Source organism: Artibeus jamaicensis, unplaced genomic scaffold, assembly GCF_021234435.1.
Source record: "Artibeus jamaicensis isolate MK-2021 breed Jamaican fruit bat unplaced genomic scaffold, CSHL_Jam_final contig_415, whole genome shotgun sequence".
NCBI classification, from domain to species: domain Eukaryota; kingdom Metazoa; phylum Chordata; class Mammalia; order Chiroptera; family Phyllostomidae; genus Artibeus; species Artibeus jamaicensis.
The window spans coordinates 36,675,564-36,700,679 of record NW_026521823.1 but is presented as its reverse complement, the minus strand read 5'-3'; the positions used below and the strand labels follow the sequence as shown (position 1 = coordinate 36,700,679).

General features: G+C 49.4%; 1 protein-coding gene across 3 annotated transcripts; it reads right to left on the bottom strand.

The window, feature by feature from the left end:
• Positions 1-4,264: 4,264 nt before the first annotated feature.
• THSD1 (thrombospondin type 1 domain containing 1) lies at positions 4,265-23,314 on the bottom strand. 3 transcript variants are annotated; one of them, XM_037132485.2, is made up of 5 exons: positions 23,181-23,314; positions 19,670-19,823; positions 15,644-16,609; positions 9,401-9,559; positions 4,265-5,904 (listed from the first exon to the last, which is right to left on the bottom strand). In XM_037132485.2, the coding sequence occupies exons 2-5, from the start codon at positions 19,725-19,727 to the stop codon at positions 4,514-4,516; spliced, it is 2,574 nt and encodes an 857-aa protein (XP_036988380.2). In that variant the 5' UTR covers positions 19,728-19,823; positions 23,181-23,314; the 3' UTR covers positions 4,265-4,513. The 3 variants fall into 3 exon arrangements, with proteins under 3 accessions (XP_036988380.2, XP_036988382.2, XP_036988381.2); XM_037132487.2 differs by having other exon boundaries at positions 19,670-19,810; XM_037132486.2 differs by having other exon boundaries at positions 19,670-19,800.
• Between the last annotated feature and the right edge of the window lie 1,802 nt (positions 23,315-25,116).

The window sequence follows — 25,116 nt, the reverse complement described above, 5'->3', positions numbered from 1 at the left end:
ATGAGGGCCTTTTCCATCGCCCCGCCCCGCCCCTCGACACTGCCCAGGAGGCCCTTTTAAATGGAAAGCTCACAGCTTTTGTTCTGGAAATTTTCATTGTGTTATTTCTTTAATGTTTTTCCCCTTGGCTTTCTCTGCTCTTTCTGGAATTCTTATGACTCTCTTACTGGCCCCACTCTGGACTGATCTCTGTGTATGTGCGTGTGCGTGTGTGTGTGTGTGTGTGTGTATTTAATTCTCTTACATTTGACATATTTTTGCTCCAGGCTTTAGGAGATTTCCTCCAATTCAGCTTACAAGTTCCTATGAAATATTTCATTCCCAAGGGTTCCTTCCCATTTTCTCATTTTTATAGCACCATGTTGTTTAATAAATGTAACATCATCTCATATTTTTTAGTGATAGTTTTGTGGGGTTTTTATGTGACCTGTCAAATTTCCTGACCTATACCTGTTTCCTCCAGAGCCTGTTTTTCTGTGCTTATCATTCTTCATCAAGCCACAGGCTTTCTCAAAGGTTCGGTGACTTCTCAGCTGTCAGGCTGCCCTTTAAAATGAGACAGGAGCGAGGCCGACTGGAAACTCGAAGCGCATGTGGAACCTGCCCACGATCACTGCTCTAAGGCCTCTCGGATGCCGGAATGTAGATGGCCTTGTGCAGGGTACCAGTGACAACCCCATCTGCCCAAGCCTCCTCGGAAAGACCCTTCTGTGCCTTTATAAAAGCCCGCTCTGGTCATTTGCTGGTTGGTTGGTTGGTTGTGTTTTTGTCCGTGGTTGAAGAACCAGTTGCTCTGGGTTCTTGGCACCGGAGTTGAGAAGCAGTGAAGGAGGAGGACCATTTCAAACAGAGAGCTTCACTGTCTTTGTCTTCTCTTCATTCTGGTGACTCAGAATCCCCAGCATCTGTGAGGGTCTACCACACGGGGAGGCTCGCGTATCTTCTCTGTGACCTTCCACGCACAGCCTGGGCTATAGCTTCTTCCACTAAGTGTTCTCCAGGCACTTCCTCTCCCAGAAATTCATTGAAATCACTCACCCTTTTGTTTTCTAAACTGTTTTTGGTATTGTACCTTTTCTATAACTTTGAGTCCTAGGAGGGAAATGAAATAATTGAGTGTACTCAAGTCCCCATCCTAAACCAAGAGCAAGGGTAAGGATTATTTCATTCTACAACTGGAAAACCGAGACTTGTGTGAGTAAGTGACTTACTTGCCTATGATTGCACAGCCAGAAAGAGGAGGGCCAGGATTAAACTTGTATGCTTTCAACGGTGCCAAACTACTACTTCTTGTCCAAACCATGACTCAGCTGGTATGACCTGGAGGCCTTACATACTACTACAATCCTGTAAGTTTCCATAGTACCATAAGATTTCAAAACATTGTTATTTGCATATATAAATGACTCAGAAGCTGCACAGACTAAGAACCGTACAGTGTCGTTTTACAGGTTACGTACCTACGATAAAATGAGAAATCATCAAAGTTGTAAAACAGCAGTTTTGTGTTTTCTGAATCGGGGTGGAGTGCAATGGAGCTTCAGGAAAGAGAACTGATAGGAAGGGCTGGTCATCATTCAGGGCTTGGCATACGAACTGCTCTCAGCTCTGTCGAATCCACTTCAGAAGTTCGCAGTTGGGGAGCACTCGCCCCAAAGTGGTGGGGCAGGTTCCGGAGCACTGCAGTGAAGGGAAGACACCTGCCAGGAAGGCAGGGGCCCACGTTCACTCGGATGCCATTCTCTCACATACATTCAATACTTATTAAGTGACTACTGTGTACAGACACTGCAGTAGGCTCCAGGGAGACTGTCCCCTTCAGTCAAGGTCACCTCCCCAAAAGACAAGGCTTTCATTTTTGGAGACTTCTAGAAATTGAAATTCCACAATATCACACAGGAACACATCCTATTCATAATGGTTTAACATGTAAAGTGTTAAAATTGTTCTAATTCAATCACAAATATAGTAGGAGGGCTTTTGAATGGCTATTTATTCCACAGATCTTTATCCAGCTCCTACCTACTGGGAGCCCCTGGGACTAGGACCTAGGGACACAACACGCAGAACAGAAAATTATTTCTAATATATTTGGCCCATATCCACCAAAAACAATGCTGAAGCATCTACTTTTCTGTTTTTGCAAGGTGAGGCCAAATTAACTATGAAATATAAAGATTTTCTCTTGGTAAGAGCCACAGAAAACTGAACTATTGATGGTGAGTGTGCCGTACGCTGGCATTAGGTTGCTGTGATATTCATTTAGATACATAAACACCGGGGAATATAATTTCACAGAAAATCCTTCTGTTCATAGGATTTGTGGCTGCTTTGCTCTCGCTCTGGCATGGTAGAGAAATTCACATGGAGTCTGAGATGAGTATGTACCCTCTGTCCTCATAGGCAGCACACAAGCCCATGAACTTGGAAGGAGAACAAAGCTTTTCAGTATAATAAACAAAGAAAATGGAAATGAAAAAGTCTGGCTTCCTCTTCTTTGTATCAGCACATCCCAGCTGTCAGACACTGCTGAGCAATCCACTCCTCCTGTGCAGGGACGGTAGCCGGTTCTTATTAAAACAATGCCAAACGGAAGCATGTCTTCATGTTCACGAATAATGGCACAAATGAAGTACGAATGCCACAGATATCACAGAAACCTTTGAAAGTGCAGTATTGCACGTGACTTTTTTGGTCTCGTCTCATCCCACTCTCTCCAAGGGTCCCTGAAATCTCAACAGCAGGCTGACTTCCCAATACACATGGAGAGGAAGAGGCAGACCAGCCTAACAGGCAAGGTAGGTGCAGCAGCCAGGGAGGTCACAGGGAATAAGAAGTACGGCTGCTCAAGTGGGTGCAGATGAGGCTTTAGGTCCCAGGCCGACAGCAAGCGCAGCCCATTGAGAGTGGCTGCGTGGTGCCCGATGGCAGACTTCCACCAAAGGCAGAGTCCAGCCTTCAGGCCCTTGGGTGTAGCCCTGACTTCCACCCAAAGTAAGTTGCAGGACCAGTCCTAACATCGAGCAGCAGAATGCTGCCTTTCTTTGGGAAAACCTAGTAAAGGCATCTGCCTGTGCCCCTTACTGCAGAAGGGCCAGGTTTCCCTGGAAATCGCTACGGTTAGAGAAGACTTGCGGAGGCTGTGGTGGCAGAGTGCAGAGTTTGGAAGAGTCAGAACGAGTTCAAGTTCATCCAGCCCTGCAGGAGTTCATTCCCCTCCCTTGGCCTCGAAATCTGCATCTGTACAATGTGGTAGGCAGAGTGAATCAGAAAACAAAAGTGATTCTAAATCTCTAAAAGGCTCAGCTGGTTGGGCTTCATCCTGGGAAGCGAAAGGTCACCGGTTTCATTCCGAGGTGGGCAGATGCCTGCACTGTGGGTGGGGTCCAGGTCAAGGGGCATGTGGGAGGTGGCAGACCGATGTTTCCCTTGCACATTGATGTTTTTCTCCCCCTTTCTCCCCTTCTCCCCCTCTCTAAAAGTGAGTAAAATCTTTAGTTTAAAATTTTTCCCTCTTTATTCTTTCTTCCAATTAAACAAGATTAAGCTGTAAGAGCATAATCTAGTCCACCTGCTTTCCATACGCTATGATCAACTCACATGCTCCCTGACCAACATGATAAAGTTATCACTAGAAACACACGTCCCAGGGTCAGAACGACACCCCCCCCCGGGTCTCGGCTGCCACGCTGGTCCAAGAGCACACAGTCAACACCCCGATGTCCAGCAGGGCCCTGGACGGCACCCACTGCCCATGCTCCCCATGACGCTCTCTCAGGAGACAATATTCTCCTCTCCAACATGTTTCCTTTTTGCTCAGAACAATGATGGATGGATGAGTGGGTCTTCATTTGACTCCCTACCTGAATAATCAGCTTCTTACAATATTTCTCCAGAGCAGAATAAACTGAGATAATTTTGTGTTGTCACCACAATTCTTCACTGCATAAAAAAGTAAGAGATCACCAACTCCTGCCTGAAAGCCCTTCTGGACCATTTCTCAGGATCACCACATCTGGGTAGCCTAGTACCTAACAGTCCTAATTGACTAAATCAGCCAAACATGAAACAGGTGTCGAATTCTGAAGTGTTTATAACAATAAATTACAATTCAGAGTCGAGTTAGCAGGCTGACTTTGTCCCAGCCCTTGTTAGAATTGCGACTCCCAGGTTTGTGTCAAGTTGGAAACTGCCAATGACGTGTTCAAAGCATGTCATACAAGTCACATCTTGTCATCTTTCATATGCACGAGACCAAGCCCTATTTCATTCCCGTTTAAATTTTATTATCGTAGTTATTCATTAGAAATCAATGGAAATACGACGACAAAGGGGAATGTCAGGATAAATAACCTCTTCCTTATGAATTAAGAAGCGTGCGCACGCAGGGGTCACTCGCTGCGCTGCCCACCGTCTGTCCTGCTGCCCCAACGGCGACACGGCTCGGCCCACAGAGCCCTGCGCGCAGCTGGCACGGCGCCCGAGCGCCACCAGGCGTTGGGCCGATCTGGGCCTAGATGACCAGCTTCTCCACACTGAGCGTGCTGGTGGTCTCATCCTCCTCGTTTGACCCAAAATACCCCGGGAGGTCCAGCAGTCTCTGCTCGGCCTCGGTGAGGCCGAACGAGGTGTTATCATAGAAGGCGAACTCGGGGTGCGCCGGGAAGCTCTGACACCGGTCTTTTCTACCTTGCGAAGGGCTCAGGGGCCCGACCCTGGGGCAGCTCTCTTTGGGGGCGGTGGGCGAAGGCTGCTTCCTCGAGGCGCTCCTGTGACTGGGGGACGGTCCCCTCCGAGCCCTGGGAGGCTCTGCTCGGTCGCCTCCGGCCGCAGATCCGGCCTGGCGGACGCCGGGCTCCGGCTTCCTCACCGGCTGCAACAAGGTGTAGGGTTTAGGGAGAGGGCTCACTGGGCCGCCCGGCCCGCCTGCCCCTGGGGCGCGGTCCAGCGGCCCAGGACCCGCGCCGGCGCCGCGACTCGGGGGCCGCGCGCGGTCCTCCGCCGGCTCCCAGGGCCGCGTCCGCGCCGCGCGGGCCGGCGCCTGCCGCGGGGGCAGGGAGCTCAGGCTCCGCTCCCGGAACGGCCGCGCCTGCTTGGCCTCGTGGAAACTGGCGGTCCTCCGGAAATGCAAGCTCCGGGACTGGCCCCGGTCCCCCGCGCCCGTCCGGCCGCCCCCGGGCCTCGCCTGGGCCTTGCGGATCACGGTCTGGCTGGGGCTGATGGCGCAGGCGGCCTGCGCGCCGGGGCCCTGCAGCCGGGAGGCCGGCCTGTCCGCGGGCCCGGCCGCCGTCGGGTCCACGAACGGGGACTTGAGCCGGAACTTGGGCGCGGCGGCCTCTTCTGGGCTCTCCGGGTCCAAGGGCAGGTCGGTGGGCGGGGTGGCGGCCGCCTGCACGGCCGTGTCGGTCAGGGGGCTCTGGGACACGTGGTAGACCTTGGTGGTCTCGGTCAGGCCCTTCTGCTTCATCTCCTTCAGCTGCTGCTGGGCCAGCCGGTAGCTGAACAGGGGCGGGATGATCTTCTGCGCGCTGGACTGGAAGCTCTCGCTGCCCGAGGCCTCGTCGTCGGGCGCGGCCGGCGCGCCCGGCCTGTAGGTCAGGGGGATGCCCGGGTCCCCCGCCGGCCCGTCCCCCGCGTCCGAGAAGCTGCCGCGCGGCTCGCCCAGCTCGCCCAGCTCGCAGATGGTCTCCTCGTCCGAGTTCTTCCGAAAGCCGGGCGAGTGCGCGGAGCTGAGCCGGGCGGGGGTGCTGCACTTCGGGGGGCGCCCGAACTTCCTCCACAGCGTGATGAGCACGGTGGCCACGATGATGAACAGGCACAGCGATATCCCGGTGACCGTCACAATGTTGTTGGACTTCTCGGGGCCCTGGGGCTGCAGAGGCGGCGGACTGGAGGCGTGGAGCGCTACGGGAAAAGGAATAACAAATACGTGTTCTGGCCATTCTCTGGGGTGGTTTTCTCGGAGTGGTGTTAAGATTTCGTGGTGGCCTGCTCTCATCATCTAGCAGTTAAAGAAAGAAGTAAACTAACCAAGGGCTAGGATGTGCAGTCTTGCCTAGTCTCTCTGCTGGCAGCTTAAGCCAAACTGAAAACCGGAGGCCCGTAGAAGCCAGGTGACCCCATGAGACACTAAGGGCCCTGGGCTCCCAGGTCCTGCTGGCTCTTGCCTCCAATCTGCTACCACGCAGAAGCAGCCTGAGGAAAGTTTCCCGGAAAAATCAAAGTTTTCACTTAAGGTACACGGGATATCTGCAGTTAGGTGTACCTTTGAGGTGTGTACATCGGGAAATTCTTACAAGTGTGAAACTCGATATGCAGTACGATTTAGGTAGGTTGTACCTGAATTAGCACCTGTCAAGGGAAACTCATCTGTGAACAGGGGTGTGTGACAACGTGGTTACGTAGTCACTGGCCAGGTCCCTTCAAAACCACGGCTGGAGAAAAGCCCCAGGGGGCCCTTCACAACAGGGACATGTCCTGTCTGTATGTTCCCAACCCCAGTAACGGTAACTTGAACATGGTAACCTGCACATGGTAACTCTTCAATAAATGGAAGATTAATTAATCTGTTGATTCATTATTAAAAAGGTCAAGGCAAAACAATCGCTACCCCACCAGACAGAATGTGGGTGCCATGGCACATGGATCTCCTGCTCTTGTGTCAAACAAGATGAACCAAGTTAACACAGAACCAGACTCGGACCTCGACGTGAAAACAGCCTTTCCAAGCCAAACGAAACTCCAAACTCTCAACCGAGGGAACACAGGGGAATGATGAAAGGCGTTTCCTGACTTGTCACTTCTTCCATCCGCTGTGGCCGCTGACACCAGGGGGCAGCGGCAGGGCTGCTCCACTCTGCAGGCCCTTCCCTTTGCTGCTGTCTGCAACCTGGCCGGGTCCCCTCCAAACCACAGCTGGAGAACAGCCCCAGGCTGCTGCCTTGCCCTCCTCTGCCCCACCCTGTCTTTCCTCTTCCGCCTGAAATGAAGGTGGTTTCCTGATGCTCAGCAGCCTGCGAATAGATCTGTTTCCAAGGAGGGGAAGACAGGTTGCATAGGAAAAAGTGAACACTGGGAAGAAATTAGCATATTTATCCACAGCAGCGTTTATCTGAGGGCCGTGTGGAGAAGAAGTGGGGCGTCTGTACCACTCACCCTTTTGGCTAATCTATTACATACAAATTTCTAGTTCCCACCCAGCATTAAAGAGTTAAGATGCCAGAACATGAAATAACACCACATGTCCTCAAAAATTATTGCTAGTTTCGGGCAGGGGAGAACAATGGGAGGAAAATGGGACAACTGCAATAGCACAACAATAAAAAATTAAAAAAATGAAATTTCAAAGATTAAAAAAAAAAAGATGGCTAGTTTCAGGTGGTTGTTGGTTCTAGAAGCTACCCTGGTCTGAATACAAAGGCAAAGTACTCAAGATAGGTAGCTCAGTATGGGGTCAGGTCCAGTCCCCCTGCTTTCCAGTTTCATGGTCTTGGGCGGGCCACTTGCCCCTGCTAAGCCACAGAGTCGTCCTCTGCATGCGGGATGATGAAGCACCTACTTCATGTGTGCGAGGCCCTAGGAAAATGCCTGGTCAGCCGGAAGCTCTTAGGATCGAAGCCCGGCATCATTATCCTTCTTTGTGAGCCTCAGGTGAGACAATGCAGTTCAAGTTCGGCCGGCACATAGCAGACAGTCCACAAATGGTTGATGTGGCTGTCACGTCAACAATATCAAGGTGCAGTTCAAGGCAGTGGCAGTTGACTTTAAATTCATTTGATGATTATGGAACTCCAGATGAAGTGTCTTACCACAACATGCCATCTCAAAATTCAGAGGAACAGGTGTATTTGGAGAAAGTGATACACAAGGAAGGAACAGTGTGGAAGTGAACTTAAAAAGAAAAGAGTAGCCTTGGCAGGCAATATGAAATGAAACTGGAGAAAGAACAGATTTGGGATGTGGCCCTCTAAGAGGCCTTATGAAAAAAAGAGGGGCAAGCTCAAGGCTAGAAGAGCCTGGGTCTGAAGCTGTAATAGAGAAAACACAGAGCCCCAGCTGGTGTGGCTCAGTGGATTGAGTGCCAGCCTGTGAACCAAAGGGTCGCTGGTTCTATTCCCAGTCAGGGCACATGCCTGGGTTGCAGGCCAGGTGCCCAATAGGGGGCGTGCAAGAGGCAACCACGCACTGATGTTTCTCTTCTTCTCTTTCTCCTTCCCTTCCCCTCTCTCTAAAAAATAAATAAATAAAATATTTCTAAAAAGAAGAAATAAAACACAGAGGAGAGACCATCCTTAGGATACTGGAGCAAAGGGAAGAGGGACTATAGCACTGGCTACAAAGACAAGACAGCGAGAATGATTCTCTCAGGCCACAGGCCCAGACACTGACCAAGGTGTTGCCTGTAGTTTTGGCTAAAAGCTACCCTGCGATCTAAGCACAGAGAAACATCTACTGTCCCCAAATAGGAATAGGACAAGGAACCAGGGATGGTTTCCTAACCTGGAATTGAAAAGTGGAGACAGTCAGGGCTTGGCCGGAGGACTTTCTCTAAGGGTCAGGACCAGAGCGAAGGCCAGCCCCCTCAACAGGACGGGTTATGTACCGGAAGGTGGAAGGGTGTGTGAGGGGAGCGAGGGTTCGTTATTGCTGGAACCTGTGGCAAACGAGTGGGATTCAGCTCCATGAGCTAAAGCGAACACGATGGAACCACGTAAGCATCACATCTAGAGACAAGGACATCGATGCTCACTGAGCACCTACCAGCGTGTGCCTTTGTGACAATCCCAGGATGAAGGACAGGCCAGTCTCCAGGTGACGGCAGGAATGACTCCCCCCACCTTCCCCTCCTGGGCTGAGCTGGTGAAGGACACCTATGGGGCCATCCTGGAGGTAAGACAGGGGGACTTGCCCCATTTTGACAAAAAAAAAAAAATGCTCTCCTTGGAGCATTTCTTGGAGCTTCTCTGGGATGAATTTTTAAACTTTAAAGTTATTTCACAGAAAGAATTTTTAAATTTTAAAGTTATTCCACAATTTTGGTGGAAAGAGAATGAAAGGAAGTAGAAGTAAAATAAAAGTAAAAACAAAGGGAAAATTGGGGGGGAAACAATCATCTCTTCCATTTTCATAGGTTTAAAAATAATTTTGTATGTCTGAACCTTTAATGTAGATACGTGTCCTTGTCATTTCACAGTCTTCCACAGTGTTAAGTCCCCTGGCGGCTCACTGGCAAGCTGTCCCCAGTCCCTGACGCACTGGTGGACACGGATGGATTCACACAGCCGACGGCAATCACAGGACGTTAATGCGTCCCCTCCTGAACGCAGATTGGTGACTGTCAGGCAGACGCTGGCTCCACAGCCTCTCTGGGGAGAGGCCCCACAGGAGAAAGGACACCTACCCGCACACTCCTCCAGGGAGCACCGGGAGGTCTCCGAGGACATTCCGGGGCAGCCGGGCTGGGCAGGGAAGGACGTCAGGCACAGGCGGCGACGCTCTCGGACCCCGTCCCCGCAGGTGGCACTGCACCGGCTCCACGGCTGCCACAGGCCCCAGGTTTCTGCAAGGACATTAGCCAGGCGTTTAATGTGAGTTCACTTGAGAATCAGGACTGAACTGCAACCCCATGAAGCAGCAAAACTCAACTCCTGGGTCTTGACAAGTAAGTAAAACATTCCCAAAGATGTTAGAAAGCTGGAAAGAGCGTTGTTGCTCCAACCCTTAATATGAAGAGCTGTATATACAGCAAAATATTAACCTTTCTAGAACCCATCACAGGGCAGCCAGATAGCCTGCAATTTAAGGAAAGACAGGCTCCTCTAAGAAAAGACCGATGCAAACACGGCTTCCTGGGCAGGTGCCAGGCTTCACACGAGCTGGGGAGCAGAAGCCACTAAAAATGGAATGGGCCGCCTATGAGGCCGGCGAGAAAACCCGGAACCGCTGGGAGCCAGACACTCCAGGGGGGTTTGTAGCCACCTTCAGGCTCTTCCCCACCGATCTCACCCGATGCTCCCAAGAAGGACTGAGGGGAGGCGCAGGACCAGAAAACCCCATCACTCTGAGAGCACCTGGCGTCTCTACGGAATAAAAAAAGAAGAAACCCTTTGCTCCTGGAGAGGAGCAGAAAATATCTGGGCCTGGTTTGTTTCAGGGCTCCTGCCACCAGGGAGGGGCAGGGTCATCAAGGCCCTGGCCCTGAGACTCAGGGCACAGCACGCGCCGAAGACTAAGGCCGAACTGGCACAGGCGTGTGCTCTCTGGCTCTGACAACCCATCCCCAACCCTGCGCCCGTGAGCAATGGCCAAGTATCAAAGAATGACAGCCTCCCACCGCGGCAGGGGCAAGAGGATGCGTCGAAACCTCTCTGCTGTGCAGACTCAAGCCTACAGCTGAGGAAAGCCCTCCAGCCACCCGAACCCCACCCCGATCACAAAGCAACAGAGGAAACTTTGGACTCTGCTGTGCATGGATGGTTGCCATAACAACAGCAGAACCCAAACACAGCTCAACTTTTTACCAGAGCTGTCTGGCAGCAATGACCCAACGAATGGGAGCAACGAACTGTGAGTGTGTGGTTACAAGGGCCTTCTCACACTACACGGGAAGCAAAATCATGTTATTCGAAGGCCGAGTGAAAGTAATTGGCTGTATATTGTAAAATCTAGGACAACTGCTAAGATGCATTTTAAGATATAAACAATAAAACAATCGCATAGTTTAAGTAAATGCTTAAAAAAATTCAATGAACCCAAAAGAAGACAGAATAAAAGAGAAGAGCAGATCAAATAAATATAAAATTAGTAAGATGATCTTAATCTAACCACTTAATGATCACACTAAATATAAATAACCAAAATACACCAGTTAAAAGGCAGAGATTGTAAGACTGGGTTTAAAAAGAATGACCCAACTATGTACTGTTTAAAAGAAACTAGCTTGAAATGTAAGTACATAAATATGTTAAAAAGTAAAAGAATGGGAGAAGTTATACCTTGTGAACATACAGTACACAACAGACACTTCTCCCAAAGGTGCTCAAATGGCCAACAGATGAATGAAAAGATGCTCAACTTCACTAGCCGTTAGGGAAATGCAAATCAAAACGAGAAGGAGATGCCACCTCACACCTGTTAGGAGGGCTACTATCATCAAGATGGGTAATAGCAAGTGTGGGAGAGGTTGTGGAGAGAGAAGCCCTCATTCCCTGCTGGTGGGAATGTAGACTGGTGCAGCCACTATGGAAAACAGCATGGAAGTTCCTCCAAAAACTAAGGATAGAGTTCTCATACGACCCAGCAACCTCTCTTCTGGGAATCTGGCTGAAACGTTTGAAAATGTTTACTTGCAAAGATACACGCACCCCTGTGTTCACTGCAGCTTTACTCACGGAAGCCAAGACATGGAGACAACCGAATGCCCTTTGATAGAGGACTGGATAAAGACGGTGTGGTTAATCTGTACAATGGAACACTGCACATTAGAAAAGACGAAAATGGGCATTTGCAACACCAGGGGTGGTCCTGGAGAACAGCATGCTAAGCGAAATAAGTCACTCAGAGAAAGCTAAGGATCATATGATTTTACCCACACGTGGGACATAAAACTGAAACTCACAGACTCAGACAACAGCGTGGTGGTTACCAGAGGGAAGGGGTGGGAAGGTCGTGAAGGCAAAAGGGGCCAAGTATGTGTCGATGGAAGATGATTTGACTTTGGGTGGTGGGCACACAATACAATTCACAGGTCACGTACCATAGAAGTGTACACGTGAAGTCTATATAACGGTATTAACTAAAGTCTCCCCAGTAAATTTAATTTAAAAAGATTTCAAAAAAGAAAACCGGAGTGGCTATATTAATATCAGACAAAACAGAGTGAAGGAGGAATATTATCAGTGACAAAGAGGGACATTACATGGGACAAAAGGGCCAACTGAGCAAGGAGCATTAGGCTTTAACAGCACTAACCAGGCACACACCTAACAGCAGAGCTTCGGAATACATGCAGATCACTTCCATTTAGCTGTTGACAGCTAAATGCAAACATCTCTTCCAAGCACGCACGCAATGACTGCCAGATGGAACAACTGAATCGTGCCGTCTAAAGAGTTACCCTATGTCCCTTCTCTCTCAGCACCCATGCAGCAGCGGGCCCAGCCAGCTCGTCAAGCCCGCGCTAGGCTCCAAAACATCCTCTGCATAAAGGCCTCCCTTCATCTCCTTTATGAGCAACGCCTCACGATGCAGTCAAAGGTACGCAGAGCACTACAAAAACAAGGAGACACATTCTCAGGTGAGCCAAGGGGAGCGATCCTGGGAATGAGTCATGGAAGAGGAGTTCTTTACACCAATTAGAAGTCTCTTGGCTTCACACAAGAGTAGGAAAGTTACAAACCTGTACCCTGGACAAACATAAACTGAGGTGTGGTAATTGTGTTCCACCCAGAGGTTCAACTGAACACGACATTGGTTGTGTGCCTCCCGGACCACCCTGCGCCATGCAAATGGCAGAACAGGGGCCCAGCTCTGTCCTTGGGCTTCAGAGCTGTTCAAACACTAAGCCCCCGGCGTCTGCAAAGCTTTGAGAATCTGACATTAGAGTCTCTGAGACGTCAGGTATCTTTGAAAAATCTACTGGGAATTCCACTACTGTGAAATCTGAAAGGAAAATTAAGTCAACGTGTAGTTTATCCTTTTTCTTGTGCTCATATTTAAGACCACGGAAGACTGGGGCAAACACCAGTCAGCGTTTAGACGGTGAGCGGAAGGGTCTGGGGAAGGCCCAGCAGCCGGGAGAACCAGCAGCTTCCAGACTCTCTCACCACCTGGCCCAAATGCCTGGGCTCCCCTTGGTTTGAATCTCTATTAAATTCAGTCCTGTTGAATTTCTTTCCTCTTAACACGCAACTTCTTCAGAAAGGGCAAGCCCATCTTGAATGATTTTAATGAGTTTAATATAATTGTTTTTTTTACTAATACGAGACTAACCACATCGAAGATCAATTTTCACTCTAATCAACATGTATGGAGAACCTGTTAATGCGCCAGGCACACTAAGCAAGCCAAAGAAAAATCATAAATAGCTTCGTGGCAGCACAGGTTGGCTTTTGCCCCCCAAACGAGCTTCCCCAATCAGAGGGGCGGGGGGTGGGGCGGAGGGAAGGCATCAGGGGAAGGAAGACCTCGAACAAACACTGAGAGAAGTGGTAAATGCCACGAGAGACAAGCTAAGGATGCTGTGCCAGCTTTCGGCAAGGCGATTTAACTAGTCTGCATTGAGAACAAGTGACCCTAGTGGAGACTGGGGGACGGGTGAATGTCAGACCGCTTAAGGTGATGAGGGTGTCCCAGGCTCACAGCCAAGACGGTGGGGTGGTCAGTGTGGCCATGGAGGACCCTGTGGATCCCAACCTCCTGTCAAGCGAGGTGACTGACAGGCTTTAAGTGGGGGACAGCCTCTGCTGACCTCTGAATTTTAAACAACCCCTCTGGCCTCAGAGACAGAATGAAGTGGATGGGGGAAACCAACTAGGAGCCTGCTGCAAGAATTCAGGTAAGGGATGATGGAGGCTTAGGCCAGCTGGTGTCAGTGAGAGAGGGGAGACGTGGAGAAATTCAGACATTTTGTGAGATTCCAAGGGTCCGGGGTTTTGACTGAGGGAGGCATTAGCAGAGACGGTCAATTGGAGCTCCAGGGAGGGTTCCCCATTGGCCAAGACAGCAGCAGGGGGAGGTCCTTACACTGAGCTCTCCAAAGGCTAGAAAGATGAATGGACAGGGCCCAGCCCACCAAAAGACGGAAAGATAACGGAGTAGGAGAAAAAGCCCTCCCCTCCTTATCTCTACAGGGAATGGTGGGCTTGGGCAGAAAATAAGGTGGTCTTTGAGACAGGCGTCCACCATTCTCCCAGGTCACGTGGCACCTGAACAAATCTCTTCCCTTTGGCACCGGCACCTGCCTCACGAGTTTGGCTTTTGTGGCAGTAGGTAGCCGGACCTGCATCTTGATTCGTTACAGAACCAGCAGGCTGTCCAGGAAGGACAGCCGGGAGGCAGGAGGCAGAAGGGCAAGTGCGACATCACAGACTCAGGTCAGTGAAGATCCACAGGCTGAAAACACCCGTGGACCTGGGGACCTGGATGCCACCCACTGGCTGTGTTAGTGACGGCGTTTGCTGGGGAGGGGTGCTGGTTTGAGGGCTAAAAAGTAAAGGTGAGGTGTGGACCTGAACCCCAAAGTCTTAGGTGACTTTTTCAAGTACCTGGGCTATAAAAAGAAGAAAAGATTACCAGGGTGATTTCTGAGGAAAAACCAGGTAATAAGGGGTGGTTTTGCTTCGTTTTTAGATATGAGAGTTAAGTACAAAGCTGATGGGAATAAGCCAGCAAAGAAGGGACGGTTAGACACAGAGGAGAGGGAGGGGATAATCAGCAGAAGGTTCCTGAAATGGGCAGAGAGGCAGGGCTCCGCAGTGGAGGGAAGGGTTGACTGTGTGCTGGAGGAATGTCACTTCCTCCCCAGCGGCAGCAGGATGTGAAGAGGATGGGACCGATGCCCATGGGCTGAGACTGTGGAGGGAGGAGCAGGGAGCTTGCACCTTGTGGCTTCCAGCTGCTCGGTGTGGCAGGAGGCAAGGTCAGCTCTGAGAGTTGACTGGGGGCAGCGGTGAGACTGCAGGGAAGCAAGCAGAGGAGGTGGAGGGGTGAGGGTGGAGCACAGAGGCGGGGCCAGCCAGGGCGCATTGCTGGGCACGTGGTGGGCCCCTCTGAGGGCGAGGCATGACCCACCCACACTGGCCCCAGTCTGCCCCCGTGTTCCCTTCCCGTGCAGCCTCCGTGCAGTGCGTGACCAGCAGTTGGATGGATCCAGGCAGAGCTGAGCTGTGGCCTGGCAGGTGCGTCAGAAAGACAACAAGGCAGAGTTTAGGATGTCAATAGTAGAAGAATTGATGGGATGGGCCATATAATCTAGGCAGGGCAACGGCCAGGGGGTGCACAGACACGCAAAAAAAGGGACGTCTTCTCAGGAGAGGAAGTGGATGAACCTGGAACAAGAGACGATTGGAGTCACAAAGGCAGTGGGAGGCTTGGGCTGTGATAGGTGTGCAGCGTGCTGGGGTTGAAGACAATATCTGGCTTCAACCCCAGCAATACCTGCCAAGTAACCCCCTTGCCCAGACCTGGCTTGCACCCAGGAAAAAGGGAAAAAATTCTAAGAGGGACATAGGGCATGGGGCATAGGGCATGGGGCATAGGGCATGGGTGGAATTATAATAACCCATTTATGATAATCAGGTAGGGCATTATGCAAAGAATTCAGAATTTGAAGGAGTGTTTAGGAATCTTGTTCTGAAATCTCACTGAGGAGGCGTCGTCCTTACAGTGAAGGACAGTGGACTCTCAGCTAGAGCAAGCCAGTGAGTTACTAAACACAGCCTGGGATTTACCTCTGATCTGTGATCACACCTGCCATGGACTCCCCGTGGGGTGGGACAATGGGACATCAGTGCTGTTATGGGGAGCGAGCCCTGAAAAGGATGATATAGTTCATGGAGATTCAGTTCAGCTAAGTTCAAAATAATGATTTCACCACAGCGAGGCATCAATTTGATTTTTTAAAAAATTAAATCTCAATACCAACCTATGTTTCTCTGAATCAGCACACACTCCTTCTCCTTTGTGGAAAATGGGCTTCTGCCCGAAACGCCAAAATCGAAGCAGTATTTGTTCCTCCCCTTGTCGAACAACGTGCAGTTGAACACCGTCTTCCTCTGTCCCAGGCTCAGGCTGTTTTCGGCCAGCCGCGCGGTCCCTTCCCCTGGACGTCTGGGGGCCTCCTTGAAGACTGAAATCACTCCCTGGACATAGATGCAGGGTGGGGGCAGCACCGTCACCTCCACCCCAGACGCACAAGTGAGTTCCGGCACCATCGCCAATTTGTATCCGAATTTCTGGGCCAGGTCAATGGGTCCAATGGAGGTGATGACTGAGTCCCGGCCAAGCAACTTCAGCACCACAGTGACATAGGCTTCTGGCCCCACAGGGGCGCAGCCGAACTCAACCCACTGACCTTGGGTGAGTTCTGCCTTCTTGCTGGCTCTTATCTCCAGGGGCTGCCCCTGACTCATTCTAGCCTCGGGAAGACTGTTGGTGAAGATGACATCCACCAAGAGGTCAGGCTTGTCCCCTGGGAACAGGCAGAGCGGCTGATCGGTGAAGAGGCCCACCTGGAAGGTGCCTTCAGCTGCCTTGGCAGTCCTATTCAGATCCACGTGAAAGACGGGCCACTCCACCTTCAGGAAGGCCCCTTTCTCCCAGCCGGGAGCTGGCACACTGCTCCCCGCCGCTCCCTGGGTCATGGTGAACCAGTAGTCACCGGCCTCCTTGAAGTAGAAGCATTCGAACTCGAGCGTCCCCTGGGACTGGTTGGTCAGGAGGTGTTTGGTGGTCACAGTCTGGTTGGTGCTGGCCTCCAGCACCAGCACGGACACGTTCCTCAGGGTCCCGTCAGCGCCGTCAGGGCACTGGAAACCCAGGGACACGCTGGTGTTGCTCAGCGCCACATGTCCCGGCTCTCCCAAGAGCAGGTACTCGGCTTCCCCAAGAACTGCAACAGAACAGTCAGAATGGGTTTTACAGAGGGACGTTGGAGCGGCACAATGAGGGACATCAAAGGAAAAAATCTCTGTAGGCGCAAGGAAGCTGGAACTGAGCCAAGGATGAAATAAAAGGATGCTAAGTGCTGATCTGGGAGCCACTCTGTTTCCACCCTAAAGTGCTCTGATCCTTTATCTTCATCTTATTTGGTGAGGTTTTAAAGAAACACCGCTGAATACTCTGACTATATCCACAAGGAAAATCTACAAACAAGAGTAACGATTCACAATCACCCAGATAAAATCCAACGCCTCACTCTTCTCATTTTAATCGTATTCTGGGGGTTAGGGATTTGGGGGGGAAAGGATTCACAGCGAGGTGAAAGCTTGGTTTGAATAATATAACAAAAACTGCTCTAGAGTACTTAAAATGTAAGACCCCACAGATCCTTCAAAATTATTATTTTCTGACATACAAGTATTTAGTTGGGCGTTTTCACCCTAAAGAAGCTAGTGCCCTTTGTTTCTTTATGAAGCAGAAATTTTTAGACACATAAGAAATGTTGACACTCTGTTCTCTGTGGGTCACCCAAGGAGAGAGTGACACTTGTCCCTGGCAATTTTAATAACGTCACGACTGCTATTGACCCAGATAGGAGAGACAGCTACTGGCCCACAAGTGCCCCTGTTAGGATCAATCACACCTTTTTAAAGAGACCCATCAGAGAAGCTAAAGTAAAGACTGGAAAAAAAACATCACACATGGAATCTTTGTTTCTATTTTGAACCCTATCCAAATGCATATTAAAAAAGACAGACTGTGGCAATGCCGCAAACGGCTGGCCCAGGGCTGGGGTAAGGAGCAACTCCAGATGTCAGGGACCACGGTGCCCTTCTGGTGTGAAAAACAACACGTGTAACTACGCAGTCATCTATCTTACTGCATATATATACAATATAGACACATCATACCATATATATATATATCTCCAAAGGCCCTCAATGTGTTGTTTGGCAGTGTTAGTAGTCTTTAAATATACCCTTCCATGTAGTCCATCAATGATGATTAGAATCAGCACATGAATATATTCGCATATGGAGATTTGGGGGTTCTTTTAATTAGCTCTGCACTTCTTCCATTTCTTATTTAAGATAAGGTGAAATAAAAGATATAAAACTGGGACAGTCCTGAACACTTGATCACCACTTGCTTGAAAACCCTGGTAGGATAGCCCTTTACAAAAATTATTTAGCCAAGAAATTGAAGGATACTTCCTTTCAAATGGAGACAGTTCAAGGTTAAGGTTGAAAAAGGTGGCTGATTCTGGTACCTTTTTGTGAACAGGTGGCTGAAGAGCCTCCAGTGATCACCAGACGAAGATTAAGAGGCACATACCACTCAGTTCACTAATGAGAGCCTACTGCCCGTGACAGGGATTGTCAATGAGGCGGATCAGATTCTGATGTGATAGGCAGCCAATCAGAGAGAGAGAGACATGCCCAGCTGGAGATGAAGAGAAAAGATGCAATGGGCTCCAGCATAGTGTACTCTCACTTTTACAGATGAGAATACCGCTTCACGTAGGAAACTACAGTTTGACTGCCTGCCGTCCTGATTACTACAGTGTGGTTTTCTCTGTTCATTTCTTCCCTCCCCATTCTTTCACTGTGTTTAAAGACACTGGTGTCTCCATATAAACACGTTGCTGGCTTATTTGGATCAACATCAAGTGGAGGAAGGAAAATGAAAACCCAGGTCAATGAAAATACCTCCTCTTCCCTCAGTAGTAGCTCATGCACTCAACATTTATGCTCTGTGCTCTATTTTACACTCATTCAATTTTTATTTTCCTATTCCAGTGAGATACTTTGTGCTCAACAGTGACAAACATCTTTGCAGACTTGATTTAGGTAGAAGATGTTGTCTTTCTTTATCACTGTGAAACCAAGGACACTGTTACCATTTTTTTGTATGAGGTTGTCACAGTCAGAACAGTCTGTTCTTAAGTAGGGGTGAATGCCTTTAAAAGGAATGAGTCCCAGATCGGTTTTCCTTCAACTGAGTGTCTTCTTTTTAAAATACACTTCTTAAAAAAGAGACGATGACTGAGGACGGAGATCCACTAGGACCAGTGCTCATTCCAGTGCGTTTGCCTGCTATGCCGCTGGTATTACACAAGCCAGGATTCCCTTTCTCTGGGGTCATAATTTTTTCAGGAGAATGAAAACAATTTCTATTCTCACACCATCAACTGCTTAGATGTTTATGAAATAATTTGGAAATCATCCAAGTTAGCATTATATTACTGAATCTATTGGTTCGGTAGTTTCATGTCTGAGAAATGAACTCAATATTCAGTTGAAACAAACTGAATGAAGAAAACTAACAGTCAACGCCTACTGTATGCTCAGCCGTTCAAGGTGGTTCACATTATTGATTATATTTTACCATCACGACAACTCAGTGAAGTCGGTATTGCTGCGAAGGTGGAAAGGGATTAAGACATTCATCCAAGGCACACAACTGGCAAGGACTATGCCAAATCTGAATCGCTTCCAAAGATATTCTAGCAACAAGACTCTCCTGTCAAGTGACATTTTATGTCAAACCCCCATAGAGCTCTCACTGGTGTGGCTCGGTTAACTGGGCATCATCCCACAAAGTGAAAGGCTGTTGGTTCAATCCCCGATCAGGGCACATGCCTGGGTTACGGGTTCAGTCCAGGCCCCAGGAGAGGCAGCCAATCGATGTTTCTCTCCCTTTCCTGCTCTCTAAAAATAAATAAATAAATAAAATCTTTTAAAAACTCCCAATATGTGCAACATCATTTCATGTGTGTGTAACAGGCTGGTCTCCAAAATTTGTTAAATTGAAAGTGAGTTCTTTTTTTTATTACCTATTTGCACCAATGATGCCGAACCTTAAAAGAACCCAGGGTTGCAAGGACCACCGTGTAAAAGCACTCCACTGCCCTGCCCCCCTCGTTCAGGGCCATGGACACCAAGGCATTTGTAAAGGTCACAAATCTGGGTCTCGATCCCCGTGGCGTTATCAGACTCACAACACTCACCGTAGTCACACAGCACCACCAACAACAGATTCGAGAAGTCTTTCAGCCTTGGTTTCATTCTGATCGGCAGAATCCCAGGGCTTTGGTCTCCTCATGTCCTTTCTCACATCAAAATTGTGAACGTTTTTCCCCTGAAAACACCTGAAATTAGAACCTCAGAAAAGTGACGTGACCCTTAAAATAGTAATGGTGAAATGACAAAAACCATTCTATTAAGAAGTCCAACTTCCTAGGCGAGAGTGAAAGAAAATGGGAAGGACAGCAATAGTCACTGGGGACGTGATCTGTAATGACACACTTCCCTCCTGTTGCATGAAAGCCCACCTGGTGAGAACATTCCGGACGCCCAACACCAAGGTTATCTTTACCGAACATCTTTGCAGCACGTCCTTAGTGGAGAATTTGCTGTTAGTTGCTTAATTTCCTCGAAGCTAATAGCGGATCCTGATAATACATCTTCACCTATTTATCTGTCTGGAACTTCATACAGATTTAGTACAGTTTAGTGAAGTTACTAAATTTTTGCCAAACTTTCACTTTGCACTATGCTGTGTAGACACAATCCTGCAAGTCCTGCCTTGCTTCCAGAAATGGATGTACTGTCTTTCCTACACAATGGGTGTGTTATCTGAATTGCTTCATTCTGAATGCCCAGGAGCTATACCAAAACGATCAGACCATTAAAAGTGATACCCAGGGTATTGCAGTTCAATGTGAACTTCACGTGGCCTGAGCTGCCTGTTCTGGGCACTCGAAAAGAAAGCAGGGCCCTGGCCTCGTGGCTCAGTGGGCTGGAGTGTTGTCCAGTACATCAAAAGGTTGTGGGTTTGATTCCCAGTCAGGGCATAGACCTAGGTTGCTGGTTCCAATCCTAATCGGGGTGTGTATGGGAGGAAACCGATCAATGTTTCTCTCTCTCTTTCTCTCTTCCCCACCCGCTCCCTCTCTCTCTAAAATCAGTAAACATTTCCTTGGGGGGGGGGGGGTGGAGCAGGGAGAGAAAACAGAGAAACAACAGTTAGCATCATGTGTTATTCTTCTAGTAGCATCATGTGTTATTCTTCTAGTACTTGTCGCGGCTAGTCCGCATCAGGAGATGGGTGACTTCATGCAGCAACCTTCCTGGACCACCTGGGTGCGCAGGAAAAACCTGGCCGGCCAGGGCTTCCCAAGGATCTGTGGGAGGAGGCACTCACTTTGATATAAAAACTGTTGGACTGTGGAAGAAGATGCAGGGTTTTTTTCATACGAGAACTTAGTGAACTGTGGAGTACTGAACATAACCAAACATATATTTTAATGTTCATATTCCCTTTATTCAGTTAATAATTTTAATAAATATATTTATTCCAAATATAAGTGTGCGATATCCACTCAAATGAGAGAGAAAATAATGGAATTAAAGGGACTGATTAAAATAATAAAATTCAAGGGAAAGACAACCGATGATGTGTCTCTATGAGCTTCCTTTCAGTGGGAATTGGCTGAACAAAGGAAATACTGAACTTCCTTAAAGGGAAGCAGAGATTTAAGGCATAATTATGCAGATGATTAGAATTCCCTTCCCTTCCCCAACAGGAAAAGAAAATCCACTTGCTGGACTTGGGCACAGATCTGACCTCTTTTTTTTTTTTTTAACACAGACTGGGAAGCTTGGCCAAAGACAGTAGGTGAGCATCAAGTCCACCCCCCACCCCCCCACCCCCCACCACCACCGCCTCCACTTCCCGCAAGCCTGGGGCCTGGGGCGATTCAAACGCTTCCCTTAAGTCAGCGGTACTCAGTCCCCAGTGAGTGTCAGGAAGAACAAGGCATCCCCAGCTACCAAAAGTTGGACTGGCTTTTCCAAACTGCTTGTTTCCCCATGACGACTATTTTTTAAAGAGGCTCCTAATGATTGCCCCAGCAGGGTGGTTCGGTTGGAGGCTCATCCCCGTACACCAAAGGGTCACGGGTTCATTCCCCGGTGAGGGCACATATTTAGGTTGCTGATGGATCTCTGGTCTGGGTGCACCTGGGATGCAAGGGATGGTTCTCTCTCTCATCAGTGTCTGCTCCCCCTTCTCAAATCAATAAATGTATCTGCTGGCGAGGGTTAAAAAAGCAGCAGTAGCTCCTAATTACAATGGCCTATGATTATAACACATATTCCTCCTTAAGAAAATGACTGGTAAAACCTAGAACAGTGTAATAATCTACATTTAGTACTGAATAGAAATGGAATTGTAAAGTGAACCAGTCTACCAGAAATCATGATATGGATTTTTTAAATATTCTCAAGCTGAATTTTTACAAGCTCAACCACTAATTTGAAGACTTTAACAGAACATCCCAAAATAGAATGAATTGCTGGGTAAAATCACTACATTTCAAGGAAAAAAAGCATACTTTTTTTTATGTGTAAACTTACTTGCTTCACTTATCACAATGTGTTGTTTCCAATACAGTGCTTGCTACTTACAAAGTTTGACTCGAGAATCGTTTGGAGAAAAGAAGAACTTAGGTGATTTCACACACATTTAAAAATACTTCTAGATAGCATTCACGGACATGACCGTTTACAGACACATTTTAAATGTTTCGACTCCAGGGGAGGCAGAAGTTGTGAATATTCTCAATGACTAACGGTTTCACACCAAGCTTAGATTCCATGTTTTTTGGTAAAACCAGCTAAGATAACCCCCCACAGGGCCTTCCTAGTTGCAGAAAAAGACAATAAATGACCCTAAAGGATTAAGAAAGGATAAAAGGGACAAGAAAAAGAAGCAAAATGAGTCTGTCGCTTCCCACAAACCTGCACACGCTCGTGTGTATACATCTAATAATAATAGCATTTATTAGCAGGAAATGCCTAATGCCAACGCAGCTCCTGTACACTGGCTTTATTTATACACGCAGTGCAGGCGGCTCCGCCCTGGGCACCCCCCGCCCCCGCCCGTGGGACGCAGAGAAGCTGCGCACTCCGCACCTCCGCTCCGCTTTCCAAAGGCCCGCGAGTCAAGTTCATGTTTGGAAATCTAGCCCTGTCCCTGTCGTCAAACAAAGCTCCCTTAAAAATGAGGACTGTTTTGAAATGCTCATTATCTCATATTCTTTATATCCCAGAACGGATTTCTTTGGGGGGGGGGGGGAGGAAAAAAAAAAAAGCAAACGTTCTGAAACGCCGAGTGTCCTATGACTGTTCTTCAAGGGTCCAAGTGTTCGGACTTGGCAGCACACAGCCAGCCTCGCTCCCTCGCCAACACCTGCGCCCGGGGAGCGCCGGGTGCAGGTTCCAGTCGGGACCGGACCGGGACGCACCCCTTCAGAGCCGGACCTCTGAGCGCGGAGGCTGAGCACCAAGCAGTGAGCGGTGACTGGGTCCGTCCAGGGACCGGAGCCGTTCACCTTTCCAATCACTTGCTTCCCCGAGGGCTTGTGCTTTGGGGCTGCGGGAAGGGTGGGGGCGCCAGAGTCCGGGAAGTCTGCGCGGCACCGGGGCGCCTCCCTGGTGGCGGGAGGCTCTTCTTACCTCTCGGGACTGGCGGAGCGACGGCCGGTGCCCTGGCGAGCTGGGCGGCGAGGGGGCCGGCGGGCGAGAAGCCTCAGGGCCCGCGAGGCAGCGCGCCGAGCATCCTGCTTCCCGACTGCGCGCCCCGGCCCGCTGCGCTGGCGGACCGCGGCCCCACCCGGGCCCGCCCCCTACCGCGCGGGGGGGGGGGGGGGGGGCGGCCCTCGGAGGGCGGGGGCCTGTGCGCGCCGGCCCGCCCGCCCACGTGCTCTGGGCAGCGCATCCTCTCCTGCCCGCTCCCCGCCGGCCGTCGGGGACAGAACGCCCCGCGGGAAACGCGCGCGGCCCGCCCGGGCCAGCGGGAGAGGGCGTGGACCCGCACACCCACAGCCCGCTGGAGGGACCCGGGTTTTAAGCGGTCTCCTGAATTTCACTTTCAGTCGCTCCTCTCCCGCGTAGCTTCCCTCTGGGGGACACAAAGTCAGCCATTGACATGTCGCGACTGGGGGGCTGGAGACGTGGTTCCCCAAAATACTTGGTTTCCTAAATGTCATGGAAGCGTCTCAGAAGAAAACAGTTCAGGGAAGGCACCTATCCGCCAAAGTAACATTAAGAAAACTCTATAATCCGCAGGCTAAATTCTTTCTGAAAGAACACGAGAGCACCGTTCCACCTTGTGCAACAGTCGTTTCTGAGCGCAGTGCCATGTACAACATCGCTGAGCATTTCCTTTCACACCAAACATACCGTTTCATAGACAAAACTAACATGGTAACAGACGTCACAGGCCTGTGGTGGCCTGGAGTGGAGCAAGTGACTGGAAAGATCCACCGGGGAACTCTTTGGGGATGACAGAGATGAGTCCTGTCAGTTGGAGTGTGCATGACAGGGACTTGGCATCTGTCAACAGCATCCACTTTTAAGTAAGATCTGTGGATTTCACCCTGCAAAGTTCACCTCAATTTTTAAAACTCTTAAAACAGCATTGGCAGGCCGACCGATCTGTATCCGTTAGCCTTTTCAAAGGTAGCACGGTTATCCCGTCATCAGAAGTTGTCAGAAGTACCAGGATTGCTATTTCTAGCCGTGTTAATTAAATCCATCCAGTTTCCAAAAAAGGCTTTAGGGCCATCATTCAGTTTCACTGCCAGTAGTTACCCAGACTCATATCCCTTTATGAAGCTGGGATTCCTTGTCAAATACATGCCATGGTCCTGGGCTTTTTCCTTTCTTTTTTTTTTTTTAAAGATGTTATTTATTTATTTTTAGAAAGAGGGATGAGAGGTGGAAAGACAGCGAGGATACTTCAATGTGTGAGAGAAGCACACATAGGTTGCCTCTTCTTGCATGTCCCCCACTGGGGATCTGGCCTGCAGCCCAGGCATGCGCCCTGACTGGGAATCCAATCAGCAACCTTTTGGTTTGTGGGAGGACACCCAACCCCCTGAGCCATGGACAGGGCCCGTGTTATACAATTTAAATAGACGAAGTGGGTCTGAGACGGGCTGGGCTCTGGTGAGTCTGGTTGAGAAGCTCTTGGGAAGTGGGAACAGGACTTCCCGGTCCTTTGCAAGTCAAAGATTTAGGTTTGTGAGTCAACTCGTAACACATCATGCAAAATCACTCATTTTAGTTAATACGTTAACAAGGACACTACCATGTACAATCACTGACTTAGCCCCGTGGGAATTCAAAAGTCTCATTTGACAATCCTTGAACTTGAAGGAAACCAATTTCTCTATTTTCTTATGGCATTCAGACAACAGTTAGAGAACAGTACAAAATAGAGTCAAGGTTATCGGACAGACAATAACTCTTACAGAGTTTAGAGATCGTAGAGCCGTGCCCTGGAAACAAATTTTTCGAGCGCAGGTAGGATTAGTTAGTGGGGGTGGGGGTGGAGATGTGAGTGGGGAGAGAGAAGGAAGTCTGGACAGATGAGGGACATGCTTCCGGA

Excerpts from the sequence above, each read along its gene's own strand:
- THSD1 (XM_037132485.2), bottom strand. The coding sequence starts at position 19,727 with ATGAAACCAAGGCTGAAAGACTTCTCGAATCTGTTGTTGGTGGTGCTG. Across the intron at positions 16,610-19,669 it reads GGTGGTGCTGTGTGACTACG|TTCTTGGGGAAGCCGAGTAC; the intron begins GTGAGTGTTGTG and ends GTTCTGTTGCAG. Across the intron at positions 9,560-15,643 it reads GCTGATTCAGAGAAACATAG|AAACCTGGGGCCTGTGGCAG; the intron begins GTTGGTATTGAG and ends ATGTCCTTGCAG.